The 22298-nt window shown below is 47.7% G+C and overlaps 1 protein-coding gene across 9 annotated transcripts; it reads left to right on the top strand.

The window, feature by feature from the left end:
- The first annotated feature begins 4607 nt into the window (after positions 1–4607).
- On the top strand, positions 4608–14415 carry LOC125506786. 9 transcript variants are annotated; one of them, XR_007282760.1, is made up of 7 exons: positions 4608–4871; positions 11793–12134; positions 12244–12483; positions 12571–12709; positions 12803–12874; positions 13697–13812; positions 14081–14415. XR_007282760.1 is itself a non-coding variant. In XM_048671496.1 (2 exons), exon 2 carries the CDS (start codon positions 9667–9669, stop codon positions 10234–10236), a length of 570 nt encoding a protein of 189 aa, XP_048527453.1. In that variant the 5' UTR covers positions 4608–4871; positions 9637–9666; the 3' UTR covers positions 10237–10579. The 9 variants fall into 9 exon arrangements, 1 of the variants encoding a protein (XP_048527453.1); XR_007282761.1 differs by having other exon boundaries at positions 11800–12134; positions 12244–12709; XR_007282764.1 differs by lacking the exon at positions 12803–12874.
- The last annotated feature ends 7883 nt before the right edge of the window (positions 14416–22298 follow it).

Below are 22298 nucleotides of genomic sequence, written 5' to 3'. Positions count from 1 at the left end.
TGTTCGTTAATATATGTGAGTTCTTGATCCTATCTTGCAAGTCAATAGCCACCTACTACGTGTTATGATCCGGCAAACCCCGGAGTGACAATAGTCGGGACACTTCTCGGTGATGACCGTAGTTTGAGGAGTTCATGTATTCACTAAGTGCTAATGCTTTGGTCCAGTACTCTATTAAAAGGTGGCCTTAATATCTCTTAGTTTCCAATAGGACCCCGCTGCCACGGGAGGGTAGGATAAAAGATGTCACGCAAGTTCTTTTCCATAAGCATGTATGACTATATTTGAAATACATGCCTATATTACATTGATGAACTGGAGCTAGTTCTGTGTCACCCTATGTTATAATTGTTGCATGATGAATTTCATCCGACATAATTATCCATCATTGATCCATTGCCTACGAGATTTTCACATATTGAACTTTTCTTAGTTACTTCTCCGTTGCCACTATTACGATTGCTACAAAACTACTACTGTTACTTTTGCAACTGTTACCCTTACCTCCATACTGCATTGCTACTAAATACTTTCCTGCAGATATTAAGTCTTTCAGGTGTGGTTGAATTGACAACTCAGCTGCTAATACTTGAGAATATTCTTTGGCTCCCCTTGTGTCGAATCAAAAAATTTGGGTTGAATACTCTATCCTCAAAAACTGTTGCGATACCCTATACTTGTGGGTTATAAATAGGGGGCAACTCCTGCTCAGTTGGGTCCTCCGCCCCAGCTCGGTCCCCCGATAGCCGACTAAGCATCGAACCTCAAGCCTGCCATGGTACCGACAAGAAGGAGAAGTTTCACGCGTGGCCCAAATGAAGCCACTCTGGCTGAAGATGCCTACGCGGCTACATCGATTCCGCTCTAGATATCCAGTAGCGCCCTGCGCCAAACTAAGGAATTTTTCCAAGAGGAGGACTGGAACTTGACGGCGCCCTAATCTAATCAAGGAGGCCGACATGAGACATATAGACGCCTTAGTGCTCGAAGAAGAGTAGAGTGTGAAGTTGTTGCAAATGCCTCAAGCCATCGCGCGCAAACAAACGACAGGAGGATTCCATCCCCATATGGCAAGATTAGGATCCACCATCCAGCGGGCCCAAACAAACCTTAGAGAATCTCTAGAACACCCCGTGAAAGTCGGACCCGAAAAACGCATTTACAGTTCGCTGCAGATCAGATTTAGGGGGCGAATTCGTGCGCTGCAGATCAAACCTCATATATGAAACTATAAAATTTGAATAAAAACGCGGGAGAAACTTGCAACAACATTCATCATACATAGTCGATCATCATACTACATCATAGATAGTTTTTCATCATACTACATAGGGGGGGTCTGCGGGCCGAGCAGCATACCCGAGCCTAGGCTACCAAAATCAACGGGTGCGGCGGCAACGACGTGACGGAGGAGCTTAGTCCTCGTTGGAGTCGAGGTCGGTCCAGACCTTGGCCTGCTCGGCCTTCCTGACGCACATGTCCGCCTCCTTGGACACATGCGCCTGCGACGCCCTGCTCGAGGAAGATCTCCTCGATCTCGAGCTCGCGATGGCGGCGTTCATCGGCCTCCTCCTCCCTTGCCGAGCGCTCCTTGATGGCGTGCTCAAGCTGGTCCTCCTGCCCCCCGGGGGGGAGGTAGTCTTCGAGGCCAATGACGCCCCGATGCGGTGGGTCTGCGTCGGCCTCGAGCTTGACAGTGAGTGGCCCGAGCTCCTCCGACTCTCTCTTGATCGGAGTGAGCCGCGAGGACAAGGCGCCCGCGGACGAGCTCCCCGCGGCAGAGGAGCTGGAGGAAGCGTGGCGGCGGACCGCGAGCTCGTGGCGTTCGAAACCCGGCGGTGGCTGGCTCCCACAGTTGAGGCACTTCTGCGTCCCCTGCTTGCGTGCGGCGGCGGCGGCGCTCCGTGTCATCCCCACCACTTCCGTAGCCGTCCATGGGTCGGGAAGGGTCGCTAGGGCTTTTTTTAGGCTCGCCGGCGACGGACCGCGAGCTCGTGGTGTTTGAAAGCCGGTGGTGCCGGGATCCCATAGTTGAGGCACTTCTGCGTCCCCTGCTTTCGTGCGACGGGGGCGGCGGTCCGCGTCATCCCCACCACTTCTGTAGCCGTCCATGGGTCGAAAAGGGTTGCTAGGGCTTTTTTTATGATCGCCGGTGGCAGATCGTGAGCTCGGGGCGTTCGAAAGCCGGCGGCGACCGGCTCCCACAGTTGAGGCGGTTCTGCGTCCCTTGCTTGCATGCGGCGGCGGCGGCGCTTCGCATCATCCCCACCACTTCCGTAGCCGTCCAAGGGTCGGGAGGGCTCGCTAGGGTTTTTTTAGGCTCGCCGCCGGCGGACCGCGAGCTCGTGGCATTCGAAAGCCGGCGGTGGACGGCTCCCACTGTTGAGGCACTTCTGCATCCCCCGCTTGCGTGCGGCGGCGGCGGCGCTCCGCGTCATCCCCACCACTTCCGTACCCGTGCATGGGTCGGGCAGGGTGGCTAGGGTATTTTTAGGCTCGCAGGCGGCGGACCGCGAGTTCGTGGCGTTCGAAAGCTGGTGGCGGCGGGCTCCCATAGTTGAGGCACTTCTGCGTCCCCCGCTTGAGTGCAGCGACGGCGGCACTCCGCCTCATCCCCACCACTTCCGTAGCCTTCTATGGGTCGGGAAGGGTCGCTAGGGCTTTTTTTAGGATCACCGGCGGCGGACAGCGAGCTTGTGGCATTCGCAATCCAGCGGTGGCCGGCTCCCATAGTTGAGGCACTTCTACGTCCCCCGCTTGCGTTTGGCAGCGGCGGCGCTCCGCCTCATCGCCACCACTTCTATAGCTGTCCATGGGTCGGGAAGGGTAGCTAGGTCTTTTTTTAGGCTCGCCGGCGGCAGATCGCTTGCTCATGGCGTTTGAAAGCCGGCGGCGGCCGGCTCCCATAGTTGAGGCACTTCTGCGGCCCCCGCTTGCGTGCGGCGGCGCTCCGCGTCATCCCTACCACTTTCGTAGCCGTCCATGAGTCGGGAAGGGTCGCTAGGGCTTTTTTTAGGCTTGGCAGCAGGGGACCACGAGCTCGTGGCGTTCGAAAGCCGGTGACGGCAGGCTCCCATAGTTGAGGCACTTCTGCGTCCCCCGCTTGCATGCGGCGTCGGCGGCGCTCCGCGTCATCCCCACCACTTCCGTAGCCGTCATGGGTCGGGAAGGGTCGCTAGGGCTTTTTTAGGCTCGCCGGCGGCGAACCATGAGCTCGTGGCGTTCGAAAGCCGGCGGCGGCCGGGTCCCATAGTTGAGGCACTTCTGCGTCCCCCGCTAGCGTGCGGTGGCGGCGGCGCTCCGCGTCATCCCTCCCACTTCCGTAGCCGTCCATGAGTCGGGAAGGGTCGCTAGGGCTTTTTTTAGGCTCGCCGGCGGCGGACTGCAAGCTCGTGGCGTTCGAAAGGCGGCGGCGGCCGGCTCCCATAGTAGAGGCACTTCTGCGTCCCCCGCTTGCGTGCGGCGGCGGCGGCGCTCCGCGTCATCTCCACCACTTCTGTAGCCGTCCATGAGTCGGGAAGGGTCGTTAGGGCTTTTTTTAGGCTCGCCGGCGGCGGACCGCGAGCTTGTGGCATTCGAAAGTCGGCGGTGGCCGGCTCCCATAGTTGAGGCACTTTTGCGTCCCCCGCTTGCCTGCGGCGGCGGTGGCGCTCCGCGTTATCCCTCCCACTTCCGTAGCCGTTCATGAGTCGAGAAGGGTCGCTAGGGCTTTTTTCAGGCTCGCCGGCGGCGGACTGCGAGCTCGTGGCGTTCGAAAGCCGACGGCGGACGGCTCCCATAGTTTTTTTTGCGGGGTAAAGGGGATTGTATTGATTAAGTAAGAGTCACATTACAATCCGGAAGGAGAAGGCCTAAAATTTCTTCAGGGCCTGATCCTAACCATACCATAGTTCGACCCTCCTGTCGACCAAATCTAGCGAGAAGATGGCTAGCATAGTTCTGGCCACGGGTCCCATAGTTGAGGCACTTCTGCGTTCCCCGCTTGCGTGCGGCGGTGCTCTGCATCATCCAAACAACTTCCGTAGCCGTTCATGGGTTGGGAAGGGTCGTTAGGGCTTTTTTTTAGGCTCGCCGGCGGCGAGAAATTGGGGCGGAGGGGGAGGGGAATCGCGGCGGTGGATAGGGTTTGACCTGTATCCGAGCGGTGAAACCACATAAATAGAGGTGGAGAGGGTCTTTTTTAACTTTTTACGGGTCGGGTATGAGATACAGAGTATGTTCTAACAAGGAAAATGGGTCAAACTCGTATACTCGCCGGAATTTTACGAGTTCGGCCTTTTACAGGATGCGTTAGAGATGACCTTACTGTCGGAAACGAACGAAGAAACGAAGCAGGTGAGGACTCTTGGGTTTGACGTGACGCCTCAACGAACCCGAAATCTTTACTCTACCTGGAGGAAAGAAAGGAACACTTTTTTTTAACACAAGGAAGGAACACTTTAGACCAATGGACGGAGAGTACCGGGATCGTGTGCTTGTTGTGATGGGTTGTGCGTCGTTGGATCCAAGAATCATGTTGGGTCTCAGCGGGTCGACGATTGAGCTCAGCTGGCCGCCCACTCTAGCTAGCTAGGTACATGTACTGGTAGTAAAATCGAGCAGGGCACCCGATCCGAGCCAAACCTAACTGCATCCAGTAGGAGCCGTGACCACCGAGCCTCCGCTCTCTCTCTCTCGGCCCTCGCTCACTATATACCATATCTCTAGGGAAACCTAGCTAAGCCGCTCCCTCCTCTCCTCTCGCAACAACAAGACGGAGGAGAGCAAAGCTCTTCTTCCCAAGTAAGCAAGATAGTGATCCTAGAGGGAGGGAGGGAGGGCATGCCATGTGCTTGGCCTTCCAAGTTCAAAGAGCTAGCTCTTTAGACCAGGTAAGGTTTGTTCATGGCGTCGTGGTTCGATCGTGCCAACTTGATAACTCGGTTTGTTCGCGAGACCGTTCCTTTTAGACTTTGGCCATGGTTTTTTTTTTGTTTGTTTTGTTTAGATCGAGATGACCCGTACAAACCAACCTCATGATTTTTAGATTCAGCTTTTGATGTTGCCCAACTTGATGCAATTTTTTTTTTGTCGATTCTAATTTGCTACAACTAGCTAGTCGCTTCGGGCACGCATGCTTCTATCGGATGGGTCGATCGAAGGAGGGTTTTGAGTCCCACTCCCACTTCTTCTTCTTAATGTTCTTGTAATCACGCCGATGCCGAAACCACATACGCTATAAATGAGTTACCTTTGATTTCATGCAATGCACTGAATTACCTTTGATCAATTTAGAGATTTGTTTGTTTGATTAATGAAAATATGTATGTATGTTTCCACTGGCTGGGTTGGGCTGGGCTGTTTGGGAACTGGGATTTTTAAATGGTGGCAAATAGTAACTAAAATTCATACAAGGTTAACTACCACACGGACACAGTCAAAGAAGATAGTAAGTATATATGAAGAAGAAGAGCACATGTGCATCGTGGAGGACACAATCAGAAAGTAAGTTTCTTTGTCACAATCATTCACTCCTCAGATTCTATAAAGAGCACGCCCACACAGTGCCACTCCCAAACACACAGCTAGCACACCACTCTCTCACACTCAACACACAATGACTCGCAGCAAGATGCCTGCACGTAAGGTGATGGGGGTGCTGCTCTTTCTTGCTCTCCTGTGGAGCAGCCACCTGGTGATGGTAGCCGAGGCTGCCGAGGATATCCTTCCGTCACACGAGCTGAGCCTTGAGGTTCTTGCACTGCTCGAGGACATCATGAAGTCCAACCTGTGCCCGGCAGCATGCGTGACCTGCTTGGTGTAGGTCGGGAAGAGCTGCCCTCTCACCTTGATGATGTTTGCTCCATGCGTCCTTGGTAAGGTCATGGCAGAGGGTTGCTTCAGCAAGGAGTGAAGCCATGCGTGCGTGGCTTGCTAGCGCTGTTAGAGCTGCCCTCTCACCTTGATGATGTTTGCTCCATGCGTCCTTGGTAAGGTCATGGCAGAGGGTTGCTTCAGCAAGGAGTGAAGCCATGCGTGCGTGGCTTGCTAGCGCTGTTAGAGCTGCCCTCTCACCTTGATGATGTTTGCTCCATGCGTCCTTGGTAAGGTCATGGCAGAGGGTTGCTTCAGCAAGGAGTGAAGCCATGCGTGCGTGGCTTGCTAGCGCTGTTAGAGCTGCCCTCTCACCTTGATGATGTTTGCTCCATGCGTCCTTGGTAAGGTCATGGCAGAGGGTTGCTTCAGCAAGGAGTGAAGCCATGCGTGCGTGGCTTGCTAGCGCTGTTAGAGCTGCCCTCTCACCTTGATGATGTTTGCTCCATGCGTCCTTGGTAAGGTCATGGCAGAGGGTTGCTTCAGCAAGGAGTGAAGCCATGCGTGCGTGGCTTGCTAGCGCTGTTAGAGCTGCCCTCTCACCTTGATGATGTTTGCTCCATGCGTCCTTGGTAAGGTCATGGCAGAGGGTTGCTTCAGCAAGGAGTGAAGCCATGCGTGCGTGGCTTGCTAGCGCTGTTAGAGCTGCCCTCTCACCTTGATGATGTTTGCTCCATGCGTCCTTGGTAAGGTCATGGCAGAGGGTTGCTTCAGCAAGGAGTGAAGCCATGCGTGCGTGGCTTGCTAGCGCTGTTAGAGCTGCCCTCTCACCTTGATGATGTTTGCTCCATGCGTCCTTGGTAAGGTCATGGCAGAGGGTTGCTTCAGCAAGGAGTGAAGCCATGCGTGCGTGGCTTGCTAGCGCTGTTAGAGCTGCCCTCTCACCTTGATGATGTTTGCTCCATGCGTCCTTGGTAAGGTCATGGCAGAGGGTTGCTTCAGCAAGGAGTGAAGCCATGCGTGCGTGGCTTGCTAGCGCTGTTAGAGCTGCCCTCTCACCTTGATGATGTTTGCTCCATGCGTCCTTGGTAAGGTCATGGCAGAGGGTTGCTTCAGCAAGGAGTGAAGCCATGCGTGCGTGGCTTGCTAGCGCTGTTAGAGCTGCCCTCTCACCTTGATGATGTTTGCTCCATGCGTCCTTGGTAAGGTCATGGCAGAGGGTTGCTTCAGCAAGGAGTGAAGCCATGCGTGCGTGGCACACTTCAGCAAGGAGTGAAGCCATGCGTGCGTGGCTTGCTAGCGCTGTTAGCACGTGTGCGCTAGCAAGCCACGCACGCATGGCTTCATTCCTTGCTGAAGCAACCCTCTGCCATGACCTTACCAAGAACGCATGAAGCAAACATCATCAAGGTGAGAGGGCAGCTCTTCCCGACCAGCACCAAGCAGGTCACGCATGCTGCCGGGCACAGGTTGGACTTCATGATGTCCTCGAGCAGTGCAAGAACCTCAAGGCTCAGCTCATCTGACGGAAGGATATCCTCGGCAGCCTCGGCTACCATCACCAGGTGGCTGCTCCACAGGAGAGCAAGAAAGAGCAGCACCCCCATCACCTTACGTGCAGGCATCTTGCTGCGAGTCATTGTGTGTTGTGTGATGTGTCTTCTGCATTTCCTTGTGGTCGGTCCGGTCCGGTCGAGGCTGTGTGTGATGTGACTAGGTTTTATTCTTTCCGTGTGCTTTCGAGGACCCGATCCTCTCCTGATTGGATTGTTGTGCGTTTTAGTTTCCTTGTCTCCACTTAATTAATACCATCCATGATTGTGCTTCAGCATGAACTGTTCGACTGTGTGTGAGATTCTCGTCGTCGGTATGGAGTAACAGGGGGAGAAGAGGAAGAGGCCCAGTACCGGCGGCTAGGGATTCCCCTCGGTCGCTCCCCGTGGGCGACCCGAGGGAGAGTCAACCTGCGTCGATCTGCCTTGGCTGGCTGGTTGTGGGTGCATTAATCTCCCCACCAAGCGACAACCGACAACCGACTTAGATATAGTGATTTACCCCTCTGCTCCCTGACCATGTGAAGTTGTCAGACGGAAAACCATGCACCGAAATCTCTGGTGTCATCGACTGCTGATTGCTTAAATCAGCAAGGAAACAAGAGACGGTTTGCCTATGCAGACCTAAATATAATTTTTACCACTTCCAAAATTGAGAGGTCTGGCTGGGTCAACCACAGGTAAAAAGGACTTGGTATGCACCAGGCTACATATTTGAACACTGTAGCCATAATGGACTGGTACAACATAGGCCAAGCAGAAAACACAAGTGCATCCGTTGGTTTATACAACTTATAAGATAAGCTTCTCCAAAAAATCTATCGAACTTGTAAGAGTACAAGATTTTAGTGATGATTAATTAGGACCTAAAGTGAATCATAGCATGCGCAGCCATCGGCAACTCCTTAGTAATCCCCTCCCTCAACATGTCCTTCTCCTCACTGGCCCGTGGATACCGAGAAGGACAGACCTTGATATTGGGATCCAAGTCCCTGCAGTCCTCTCACATCTGCCAGTCATGCAGATATATCTCCTTCATGTTTACCGCAATTTCCATGACGCGCCTTATGTATCGCACAAAGTTCTCCATAGATGGTGAGCTTAACTAGATTCTTGTGCTTAAAATGAACAGCGGATGGTTGCCACTCCACGTTTGCTTTCTTACAGTAACCCTTTTTCCTTCGAACTCCATTTTACACCAATGGTCCCACACCGTGATGCATAGCTCCTTTAGGGAGCTTGCAGCTTCAAGAATGAACATGGTCCAATCAATATCGCATCCTTGAGAGTATTTAACAAAAAACTACCACAATTCGTGAAACCGTGCCTACAAACTATCACTTTATGAATTTGTGCGAAAAACTAACACTTTTTCACTAATCTTTGACTAAAAACTACCATTTATGAAAAGTGCCCGATTTGACTCGTTTAAACTCGATTATGACAGGGCTGGCCCACACGTAAGCATTGACCGTTACATTTGTTGGCGCCACTCCTCTCGCAGCGCCGCTTCTTCTTCTACCTTGAGCTGCCTCACACAACTCTCTCTCTCTCTCTCTCTTCTTTCTATCTTCTCTCAAGAACACACGCACACGCACACAATCAAGGGAGAAACCGACTACTAGCTTTGCCAAGAGGTCAGCTCCTTGGTTCACACGAGAGACTACATCTTTTCTACCAGAGCCCTCACGGCTTCATTCTCATTAATCAAAGCACTATTTATACAAGGGACTATGCACACACGAACCAGCCACCGCTCTCGGCAGCCCCACTAATGGCACGATCTCCATGCACGCACACTCTCAACGGCCACACGACGTAGCCCACTGGGACCTTTTCTCATCCCAACTAACTCACGCATGAAGCTAGCAACTATCTGCATGCAACTAACTACCTGAACCGAACGCATACACTTATCACTACAAGAGTTGACCGGATGAGCCGGCTCAACCTGTCACGCTCCAGCCTCTTGTGCGACTTGCCGCTTCACGCAGCACCACGGCTTCACGCCGCATCGGCATCTTTCCATACTCGCCGCATCGCACGACAGCGCGGCATCTCGCCTCCTTCGCACACCTTCCCTGAAACTTGACAGGACTCTCTACTAGATCCCTAGACCATCTAAGTTACATGCAGGACTCAAAACAAATATTCAGAAACAAATATCAGTTTTGCTAGAACTCATCTAGGTGAGATTTAATTTAGTCTCATTCATCATTTATAACCATTGGATGTGGTGCTATAAGATGCATGTGTGCTGACGTGGGTTGTATCCGTTCTTGTTTTCCAGGTGAATAAGACCAAATTACGTCTCATCTAGATGAGTTCTAGGTACTCCCTACAAATATCAAGATTAAACCTAACAACATTGACCGGAGCACTGCCGGCCGAGATCCGTCGCGGGCAGGCCCCAGGCCGCCACCTGGTCGCTCGCCGTGCCTGCAGGCCGCGCCGCAGGGAGGCCCCAAGCCACCGTCCGGTCGCCATTGACCCATTTGTGCTCGTCGGCGTCCGCGGCGCCGTTAGGGCGCTCCATGCGGGGAGCGGCGAGGAGCAGAGGCTGCGGATTCCACCCTCCAGCGAGCAGGTGACTCCTCGAGGCGTGGCGGGAGGCGGGGCAGCTCCGGTGGCGAAGGGCGCGGGGCGGGCGGCTCCAGCGGCGACCCGTAGTTTGGCGGCTCCAGCGGCGACCCGTGGCTCCAACGGCGAAGGGCAGCGGTGGCGGCTCCAGCGACGACCCGCGGCTGCCGCGGCGAGCGGCTCCAGGGGCGAAGGGCGGCAGGCGACACCCGCGGCCAAGGGCGGCGGCTCCAGCGGCGAGAGGTTTCCGCGGCTGCACCTGCGGCGAAGTGCGGCTCCGGCTGCACCTGTTGGCCATGCTGGCACCTGAACTATGGGCCCGGCCTGGCAGAAACATGATTAACCGCAGTGAAGCGGGCGGTTCCACGACTTGGTAGTTTTTTGCCACTGATTAGGTAAAAAGTGGTAGTTTTCCACACAAAATCGTAAAGTGATAGTTTCTGGCCACGTTTCCATGAAATATGATAGTTTTTGGTTAAATACTCCATCCTTGAGGAAGATTATCCAGATTCGCAATCTGTAGCTTGCCAAGCACAGGTGCAAGCAGTTTGGGGCACTCAGGTAGAACCCAAATCTGGCATGTACAAACTGCAAACAAATTACATTACACCCTCGAGAGCTAGAAAAGGGACTTGGTTAAGTTATTAATATTACTATTATAAGCATATAGAAATAGGAATGAGACATATCTGGATGACTAGTGAGTACCTTTTCACTTTGAAAATCCAGACGCAGGTCGGTTATCCAGGCTACATTAGCAAGGAGCTCACTTAACTTGATATTACTAGCCGAACTAACACCAACCTTTCCAAGGATTAGCTTTGAAAGCTGCGGGACAGAAGCAAAAATCAGGCGATCTTGTTGGTAAGACCAACCAACATATTTGACACGTTGGAGTTTCGGTAGACAGTTGAGTTGGGGCTTCAAATTCCCCATAGTCGATGTGGAGCGCAACAAGTTGAGCATGTTGTACTTAAAGCACGGAGCGGACCCCTGCGTCACAATGGGTGAGACGCAGAGATTCCAAGCGCTTGCAGGTGTTGAACATGTTGTGGATGTCCAGTTGACCAAACCTCAAATTGCGCAGCCACAGGTGCGTGAGAACAGCAAACACAAGTGAGCAATCACCAAACCAAGTATTGAACCGTTTGGCAAAGGAGAGGAGATCATGTTGAGTGCATCTCCAACTAGTCTTCTCCGTGAGGACGACAAACTCAGCGATGTCGAGCTTCTTCTGGGTCGCCATGGTGCGGGCGACGACTTGGCTGATGGAGAGACACTCATCATGCCTCAAACAGAACCTGACCATCAGCTCGCGGATGGGGATCTCGGGTTTCCTTGCACCAAGTATCGTGTCCGTGATAGCAGCCACAACAATGTTGTAGTGAAAAATACGATTAAAGGTGTCGACATCGGGCTTGAGTAACCAATATCTATATCAAGCAGCGACATCATGGGGGGAAGCTTGAGCATCCTCTTAGACAGGATGCAGGCTCTCAAGGCATCTAGTGTTTCAACCCTCTCCAATATGTTGAGTAGAAGGTGATCCGGCAGCTTGTTAAGATTGTCAACTTTCTGCATCATCATCACATTATATAACCTAGGAAAGAAAAAATGAGCCTCCCTCGTGGACATGAACAAATTAAGGAGGAGAAAACATGAAAGAAAGAAAAAAGGTGCTTACATTATTATTGTTTTCCATGTCCGCAAAGTCTCCCTATTTGCCTTATCGCGTTTTTCAGAAAAGTCCTTCTGTTTTTTTGATATTCAAACCGCAGTCCTTTTTTAAGTGGATATCGAAAAAACGTTTCGCTCTTACGAAAAGAAGCCTGCATTTTTCAGCATTCAACCCGCAATTCTTTTTAGTGGACAGGTGGGCGAGCGGGAAGGACCGGGGCGTCGCCCACGACGCAGACGAGACCGGCGGCGGCTTATGGTGGCGCGGTCGATGAGGACCTGCTGGATCTCGCCGGATCTGGTGGGATGGCGCGCAGGCGGCGGATCCGGAAGGAAAGCGGCCCGAGCTTGGAGCACGAGGCATGGCGTGGGAGGACGGGAGGAAGGAGATGGGAGCGGTGAGGTGCGGCGGTGGTCCCGCTGCTGCTCCTCGCCGGCCATCGGGTGCGCGGAGGCGTCGACATCGTTGAGTGGATCGAGCGAGTGGGCTAAGTTTCGCCGTCGCCTTCGTCCGTTCCCCTTGCTAAACAGGTTTTTTTCCCGACCCATCCCATTCCCACCCACGCTTCAATGCTTCATCATCAGTAAAAAAACAAACATGCCTCATCCTCTCAGCCTTCTCTCTCCGATCCTTTCCCAGATCTTCTCCTGCTACCTAGGGTTCCCGGCCGCAGGCGCACCTCGGCAGCCATCGAGGCGACCACTGCCGCCTGCAGGCGGAACGAGGAGGAGACGCCAAGGTGCCGGTGGTGCGCCCGCTGCTGGTGGTGCTCAGCGAGGACGAGTGCCGGAAGGGGCTAAGCGCTTTTTATCTTCCCTCAGAAACATAATTTTATCTTCTTTCAGATGTAGGAATTGATACGTACGGATGAACTTAAAGGTAGAATTTCTAATCTTAATCTTGCAGTGTTCAAGAAGGCGCCCAGAAAATCAATTGACACCATCCCTTCTCTGATTATGCACACAGATCAGGAGAGACATACTGGCCGGGACAATCTTTAAACCATGAAGCTACACAATCTATTGAATCGGCCAATAGGTGGATATCGTAATTAGAATCAGGGCATTTCTATGAAAGTCTATATATCACAGTTAACTACAGGGAGGTAAGCCGTAGTGTTATTTCACATGCTACACTTGCATCAACAAAACATGCATGTGTATTGACTGCATTTTCCATTGTATTTCTGATGGAGCAGAAAACAAATGAGACATTCCCATTCACAAGTGTTTATGCTGAACCCAGACTTTTCAGACCATCAGACCAACCAGTAAGTATCAATTATGCAAAACATGTGAAACAACCAGTAAGTATGGGTACTGATTGTAAGAAAATAAATATCAACGAAACGGAACGGAACTGGAGCCTGTAGTGGTTACATGGAGCCAACTGTGTGTTTGTGACAACATTGAATTAACATTTAATCGATGTATCTAAATGTATATATTTTATATGTGTAAACGAAGGGGTTGGAATAAAGTGGGTTTTCATATCATAATTTTTTTAACTCCACTCCGTGGCCCTCCTCCTCCAGACCCCGTTCAACCTCATCAAACCAACTTGTGTGTCGAGGAGCTTAGCTCAGCTAGCTGTTTGCACGCTCTGTAGTTCCTATTCTGAACATATGAGTCAACTTCCCGAACCCATGCTTACGGCATCAAGTATTACATAGACTTTTTTTGCTATTACTTGTCCATAGAAGAATCTGGACGTTTCATTTGGTTCAGTTACTATCAGCAAGAACACATTGTGAGTGCCAGATCTTTAACCGTTTGCCTGTGAATGTATGGTCTTCCAACAGTAATTATATTGGCCGTAGCACACCCGTGCGTCGGGATGATGTACACCGCTTGGGGTTTAATACCAAATTGGTGTATGTCGATACTGAAATATCCAAAGATCACTTGACCGGATCAATTTTCTTTTCTCTGGAATTGTTTCTTATGTATATGCACAGATGTACTAGATGCTATGTTTTTACAATTTCAGTACACATATGCTTGCTAATGTGATTACTTGTTCATTTCACTAGATAGTGTGTTCCCATCGATCCATCCATGTACTGAATTGACAATTTTCTTACTCTGTTCAGGTTGCAATCACGAACGAGCAGCAAATGTTTGCACTGAACTACTGGGGTAAGGCAGTGAAATACTTTTTGCTCGCGAGGGTGAAAGTTTGGAACAGAGAAAGAACTGACAACAAAGTGTATGCACTACACATATGCTACTACTTAGATCCTTATTTCTTGTCTTGCAATGAAGGAGTACAGGTCCTTCCATATAGGACTTACAAACTGACTAAAGACTGAATATTTCTACTAGCAGTTTATTACTCATCTTTGTAATTTTATTGTCTCATAAGCATAGACCATTCATATGCATAATTGTCAGGTTGCACTTTTCTCATCTTTTAAGTTGATAGGGAAATTTGTACAGATGACATGTTTATGTGAATGACACTATTCTAATGGCAGAATGAGGATGGGGCATTCGGTGATCCAGCATCTGTTCTACCATCAGGGCTGATGGCATTCTTTGGCAATACTAAGCCGCTTGATAAATCCATGGCATGAGATGGGCCTTGGGTATAATCCAAGCATCGAACCTGGGTGATCCGTGGTGATACAATTTAATGAAAACATGAACCATGGCTTGATGTTGCTTTCAACCAGTACAAGGCTATGTGGAGAAAGTATGTAGATACTGAAAAGGAATTCCTGACACTATGTAACTTTGGTCTCTCAAGTAATTAAAGAAATTCTCCAAGAATAAGGCCACCATCAATATATTTGTTCTTTTATGGGCAAAAGAGTCTTCATGTGAATTGTCTCTTTTTAGTTGTTGCAAAGTTTCTTACCTTTGTGCTGGTCAACTATTTTTATGTAGAATTTGATAATATATTTTTAGCTAAGGTGCAATCATTGTAGTATATATAGTTGAAGGGGATGTTATAGATGAACATTTGTGTACTATTTGTAGCAAACACATCCTCAGTTGTATTAATGGAAATGGAAGAAAAATATGACGTTTGCTTCGTAGCGAAGCACTTAAGAGGCATGCGGGGACACGCGCATGACTCACCCTCCCTCCATGAAACAACTCCACAACATTATGAGTCAAAAGCAAGCAGAAGTATGGGGGCGGTATATGGTAATATGGACTTGGTGCAGGAGTAGATAGGTGTATAGACTAGGCGCGGGAGTAGTTCACAGAGTGCAACCCTCAAATCCAGCTCGACGAGATTAGTTTTTTTTAGTTAGACGAGGTGAAGGACTAGCTCATAGAGGGCGAATCTCATATCTAGCTCGACGGGATTAATTTTTTTAAGTTTTAAACATTCCATTGCACGGTTTAAGGACAATTGTGTCATGCAGTGGTTGACCTTACCACTCTGGAATCAACCACGTTCCAACATGTTTTGATCAGGTAAACAACACGACCACCGTTGTCGAGGGCGCGATCACTGTTGTCGAGGACTTAATGGAGGATAAGTGGCAACACAGGCAGGCTATTGTGTTGAAATATATGTCAAAAATAGAAGACACAGATGAAAGGATATTGTAGGCATGCTTATTGGGATAGGGAGTTTTATTCTCCCGTTGCAACGTACCGGCATTGTTATAATTTCAGAAATTATTGACCTATTCAAAATCATAAATTAAATCTAATATTGAGTATACCTTAACTAAATGAAAGAGCTTCTTTAAAAATTATTGACCCACTCAAAATCATAAATTATATCAAATGTTGAATATCTTATCTGAATGAGAGAACTCTTTGAGAAATTGTTGAACAAGTCAAAATCATGAACCAAATCCAAGATTGACACCTCAATTGAATGAGAGGTCTCTAAAATTAGGGAGCATAGTATATTATAATAGAATAGATGATAGATGATTGAACCATTAAAATGTATACACCCCGTTGCAACGCACGGGCATTTTTACTAATATATATATATATACACACACACACACACACACACACACACAAGACGAATACCCGTGCGTTGCCACGGGAGAGATGCTACCGATCAAATCATTTCACTATCAATATTTGATGTGCTTTACTTTGAAGTACAAGACAATCTGATCAGTTTGGTTATGGCGAATACATTATTTATTTAGGCGTATCATAGAAGTTCCATGAGCTCTAAGTTTTAGGAATAAAATTTTTAGATGACTGCTTTCAAAGATTAAAATTGAATCTGAAACTTGAGTGACAACTCTATTACTTTGACAATTCGTTTCCTTGTCCGTGTCATACCATTTTCTTCGCGTCGCAGACAAGAGCTATACTGAAGCAATCTGACTCTTGTCCATGCCCATTTTCTTTGCCTCCTTTCTAATACTCCCTCCTACCCAACATGTAAGACGCGCTTGACTTTTTTGGATTTTCATCGCACAACTTTAACAATTATATCAATTATTGTAGGTCTACAAAATTAGTATAAAATATATGAAATAAAATTGCTTTGCAGGAAAAATAATACAATACAATTTATATGTGTCCAACCCATGAACTTTTGTATAGAAAAATGATCAAAGTCGCATAAGCAAAGTCAGGGGCGTTATATTCCATGGAGGGAGTACCTAAGGCAAAAGTCTGCTTCATGTCCTCCCAGCTTCAATACTTACGGGGGACCTTGAAACATGAATAATGACTTTTGACCAACAGAACCATTTACCAAATCTTTCCTGTGCTTGGTTACAATTTACACAATACAACAATGATACACCTTCCCTAAAAAAATGACACACCAAGATAGATGGTTTATCCTTTACAGTAGCAAATATAAGTAGAAGGCAAAGAAGTATTATATTACAGCGTCATGAATACTTACACCAGTGTGAAGCTGTCCACCTAATGGCTACACAACTCTTTGATCTGGTTCACTAAATTGGGAAATCAAGAAGTTGAATTTAAGTTTCACTTGATCTCAAAATATTTGCACAAATCCATCAGTTAATCAGTGAAACCTGACCCTGATCATTATACCTAGAATGCTGGGAGTAAAGGGAAGTACTTAAGGAATGTTAAAATTCTAATATGAAAGCTTAAGAGTATAGCAATATATCTACAATAAGTAGCATTGACAGTCTAATAGGAAAGCTTAGTAGCATATCATATCTGTTTTGTTGCACTTGTGAAAGATTAGAAAACCATATTTATATTATGATGATAAACTCATGTATAACTACATTATGAATCTTGCCACTTATCCAAGAGTAGTAGAGTCAAACTCATTGAATATGTTCTACAAAAAATGGGATGAGAAATGTAACACGTGAGATCATAGATGATGAATCCGCAAGAAGTCCCTTCTCCATTTTTATGAAGCTCGACGTTATGGAATGGAGCAACCTCAAAAGTCAAAACCTGCAAAATAAATATTAGAATCTTCAGTTTGAAGCGAACATATAAAATATGTGGTAATGTAGCTATTCTATCTCTAGGAAATAAAGACTTTTGATGGCATGAGCACATATATCAAGCAAAGAAAGTACGTACTATGATCTTATATTAATATTCCATGGTGATTTCGTATCATTATCATTAATAAAATAACATGTAGAACAGTATTCCTTTCTCTTGATAAGACCATGCTATACCCATTAGTACTCTCAATGTTGGTGAATAATCACAAATCATAACGTCAAAGTGTAAGAACAAACTTGTTTTGTTGACCAAAAATAAACTACCTTGTTCTTCTTCCTCACCAAAATCTTCCCCTAGATTTTTCATCTTTATCTGCACAAGTCGTTGTTAAAGCTACATGATGCAAGAGGAAAGCATAGTCAGAGCTACAGGATATAAGAAGAAAACATAGTCACAGAGGACGAACAGAAGGGAGAGACGAACATGATTACATGAACACAACGTGTCCTAGGTCCTCTCCCGCCGCTCTGGCTACTGCCTGCCCTGCACTCACGCACGCCGCTCCGCAGCTGTCTCAAGCATCAACCACGTGCCCCGGCCGCTCCTTTCAGTAGCCCCACGAGCAGCTGGCAGCCGTCACCGGCGCCCTCGCCTGCGATTCTGCGAAGCCGAGACGAGCAGTCCTGCACCGGGAATCCGGGATGAATGTAGCTAGCGCGATGGCCATCGCTGTAGGGATGGAGCTCAGAGATCATTGTGATGCGCTACCCGCCGATGGCACATGTCTGTACGCGCAGCCGTAGCACGCGCACGCCCTTGTAGACCAGAGAGAGAGAGAACGAGAATAAGAGATGAGAGAAAAAACTACCTGGGTTGCTGCCGCCACTGCCCTAGCCAGGCACGCTGCTGGCTTTTTTTCTGCTCCTCCATTAGTCGTGGCAATTCGCGGTGCGCCTCAGCCGCTTCCGCCTCCATCTTGATTGAAGGATAGGCACGACAATCGACCCTGTCGGGGCTTTCTAGAGGACCACCAGGAGCATCTCGACAAAGACGATAGAGACGACGACGCCGCGGCGACCGATGCTGGTGAGTACCGAGGCCAGAGGGTAGAGCGCGATGGTCACCCCAAGCATAGGCATGAACCCCGCGCGTCCGGCACTTCCCCACCCGCGTCATGCTAGTGACGCGCTCCTCGAGGAGGAACACCATTGAAACAGTGCACATGGCGGCCTCCCGGCCGGCACGATGGCGAGCATGACGAGGAAGGAGGAACATGGTCAGATCGTTACGAAATACGGGAGTAGAGGCAGAGGTTCACCGTTCACCATGGGAGAAGCCCTAGCAGATCGTGCATGTATAGATGTGCGCATACGGGTGCGTGGATTGTGACTGGTCTAGCGGCAGTTCGGGATCACATAGGAAACGTGCATGCGTGGGTAGGGTTGTTTCTTTTTTGTTTTTTCTCCTTGTAAACGGGAGGATCGGAAGTGTGGGTGAAAAAAATCGTTGTGGTTCTCGGGAGAGGCGATCGTGGATGGATCGTGGGAAGGAGGTGGCCCAACGATACGACTACGGGTGTTCCCGTGCGATCTTTTCTACCGCGGGGTCGTACGAGGGGAAGGTTGAACCATCACGACGTTCGATCCGCCCTTTAATAGTACTAGTTGGTTGCCCGTGCGTTGCCACGGAATAACACAAAATATAGTGAGAAATAATTGCTTGAAATGACAAATGTTTGTCGAACATGATGTCATGTAATATCCATTCATACTTGACAACATGATTCTATCTCATGCTCTAAAAAACAGAGGAGGCATCATGATTCGGTCTGAGAAGGCATGTCTGATGCTCTAAACTAAATGTCGCATGATGATATCAATATCACGAGGATCATTGTCCTCATATGTCGGCCCTTGTGTATGGAAAAATGTTTATGTAGGTCGCATCCCTCCTTCACATGCATTGTATATAATACTCTCTCTCCTCATCTCTGGTGTATACCACTTGATATGTAATACTCTCCCCCCGCCCCCACCCATCTGTGGCAGGAGCATCGCGGCCACATCAAGCCAAATGGCGACAACAATTTCCTAGTTTTCTTTCTTAAAATTGATGTCTACATAACTCTAATTGTACCTCCATCACAAACAACCCTTTAATAATAAAGATATATAATCATAGTTTATATTTCTTAAACTTGGTTATTTGTTTTGTGGTGATTTGGCTTTGTGAAAATAGAAATCAGAGGGATATAGTAAATTCATGGTGGAATAAATCACCTGAAAATACCAAAACCCTGTTTCTACTCGTTATTTTCCGTTCTCCTTTTTATAGTGTGGCCATGTGGTGAGTACAAAACATGCATCAGGCGCTAGAAATATATTTATACGTCATACGCATACATATTATATGAAAAAGATGCGATAAGTATAAACTAAATTGACTATACGAAGAATGAGCTGATGATTGTCGTCCACAGACCAACATTACACTTCACGTATGGATTTTGCTTGTAAGGATCTTCATTTAATTATTTATATGTGAAATCTCAGTGATAAGACGACTAAATACACCAGCAATCTGTGGACCCATACGCATACATATTATATGAAAAAGATGCGATAAGTATAAACTAAATTGACTATACGAAGAATGAGCTGATGATTGTCGTCCACAGACCAACATTACACTTCACATATGGATTTTGCTTGTAAGGATCTTCATTTAATTATTTATATGTGAAATCTCAGTGATAAGACGGCTAAATACACCAGCAATCTATGGACCCACAATAAGATCAAGAGATATCCAACGGTCAATCCGAAAACAATAGATCTCTTGATATGGATGTTCTATGTAATGAAATTCTCTCGAGAAAGTACTCCACTGGTCATTCAAATTCTTTATAGGGAAATCATTTCACAAGGAAAACTGCAGCAAAGTAAAGGATGCTCATAACAGTTTAATCAGTGTCGCTTATAAGAGATGCACTGCAGTAGTAGAAGAATGGCGTATGATCATATAAAAAATGGAATGACATTCCCTGGAATATCTATTCAGGTTAGCAAAATAAAGAACCTTTGTGTACAATTCGAAGCAAATATTACGAGCTGAAATCTTCCATGCGTCCAACTTGTACCACCGACGCTCTTACACTCTCGGTCTCTCGCACAAACTCTTTCTACACCTATAAAATCTGTAAAAGAAAAACAACATTACCAACATTAACATAATGTAGAATTTTTAAGGACATGAAGCAAAACAACATGATATAGAGTAACATGGTCTCTTCTGTTAGGAAAAGGATCTTCTGTTAGTAATAGACTTTGTAAATATTAACCCCTCATCATGTAAATGTCAAATTATGTTTTAAAAACCGGGACAAGATGATACATTGCATAAATCAAACTGAAACCGAAATGAAACATTGCCATCTACAGATCTACTGAAATATTAGTAATCATTTCTGGAAACAGAGAATGGCATTTGTAGTCCACAATTGTTATCTACACATGCTTATCCTGTATATATGCTATCCACCCAGCACGATCTTTCATAAGAGAATGTCACCTTCAAATATCTTTTACCAAAAGAAAAGGTGCAAGCACAAAAAGAAAGCCCAAAATTTCTTGTCGAGGATCAAAAACAGAAATATTTCAGTAGGATACACCCCTCCCCCTTTTCTTCGTATGCCTACCCCATCAACAAGTTCTATTTGCATTGAACTCAGTGCTTAGCCTTTTCTCTTGCACATCTTGTCTATCTATAAAATAAAAAGAAATCCTATGTTGCTGAATACTGATGAAACTTCTGCTTGATACATCATTGCCTAAAATTGAAACTATATTATAGAAGTGTGACTGCGTATAAGAGAAAATGCATGATAACTATAGGGGTGCATTTTGGATCCTGAAAGAATACCAGCTTTGGATGTAAAAGGTGAATCAATTTTTACCAAACTTAGACATGGAGAAAAATAGAGCGGCATCCTGTAGTGAAAACAATCTTGGGATGTACGTAAAAATGCAAATGCTAGAAGCTTGTCACATGTGTGCGCTGCTTAAAGGCAATGAACCTCTTTCAATGCTGTCTACGCCTTTCTGCAAAGGAAGATTTAAATCTCGTGAAAATACAGATAAAATTTCACGGTATACAAGAGCGTGAAAAGTAAACGGTGCACATAGAAAATAAAATAAAAACAAGATGTAGTATTTCTGTAAGGACTTGTCTAATGATTTTATTAGAACATTTACCTTATGCTTCTGCGGATGCAAAACAATTAATAGCGTGGAACTTTCTAAACACACATAAATATGATATTTCTGAACTAAACAATAGATGCGGTTAAGTAATCCTCATAAATGTTCTCTTATGTTTCCCCATTGTATTGATCACATAATATAAGAAACAGATTATTTTTCCAAACTACAAAGCTTACAGTGAAATGCGTATCTCTCATAGTTTTGTTGTGTGCACATGAGATTGCAGAATGCATGTATCATTAGAAGTTTAGGTACATGCCCTCCATTATCTCAGAAAAGATGCGTGCCTCAACCCAACCTACTTGTAATGTGAAGCAGTGCATGAATCGAGAGAAGGGAGGCACAATCTTTCATGGCGTGCTAGTCTAATCTGATATGAACCCCAATGAATGAATGAAGAACAAAATGAACACAGATAGAAGGCAACCCTGGGTATACACTGTCGGATAGCATCTGGCGGCACGAACCGTAGCTAAACGCGCCGAGGACACCTTCCTCGTCGTGCCGCTTCAACCGCAGAAGCAAAACCACCGTCTCCGGCGGCGGCGGAGCAACCGCATGGGTAGAGGAGGAAGGGGAGGGGTCGGTCGTCAATGTCACGGACCTGGATGACGATGATGGAGTCAGCCCATGGGTAGCCATAGCGATCTCTGATTTCTCCTCGTGAGATGCACGAACAGGGGCCAGCAGCGCTAGCAAGGAGGAGGGCGAGCAGCGCCATGGTCGCGTCCCACGACGTTAGGCACCAGGGCGCTGGACGGTGAGAGCTTCGCCCAGGGCGCCGCTGGCTCACCGCGCTGCAGCACGTCCTTGGAGAAGGCCATCAATTGGAGGCAACGCCGGGCTGTAGCTGTCGTCGCCCTTCTTGGCCCTCATGAGACTTTGAAGCCGATGATGTACCCATCACCGTCGGCGAACCCAGCATCCATGATCCAGCGAAGGAAGGAGCTTGGTTGACGCCATTGCCATGCCACCACCGCCGTATTGGAGCACGGCCTCCCAGTCCTTGCCTCGATGGTGATGGGGGGCTCCCACACCGCGATCGTACTTT

This window comes from Triticum urartu, chromosome 5 (genome assembly GCF_003073215.2).
Source record: "Triticum urartu cultivar G1812 chromosome 5, Tu2.1, whole genome shotgun sequence".
Classification (NCBI taxonomy): Eukaryota; Viridiplantae; Streptophyta; class Magnoliopsida; order Poales; family Poaceae; genus Triticum; species Triticum urartu.
This window is presented reverse-complemented; position numbering and strand designations above follow the sequence as displayed.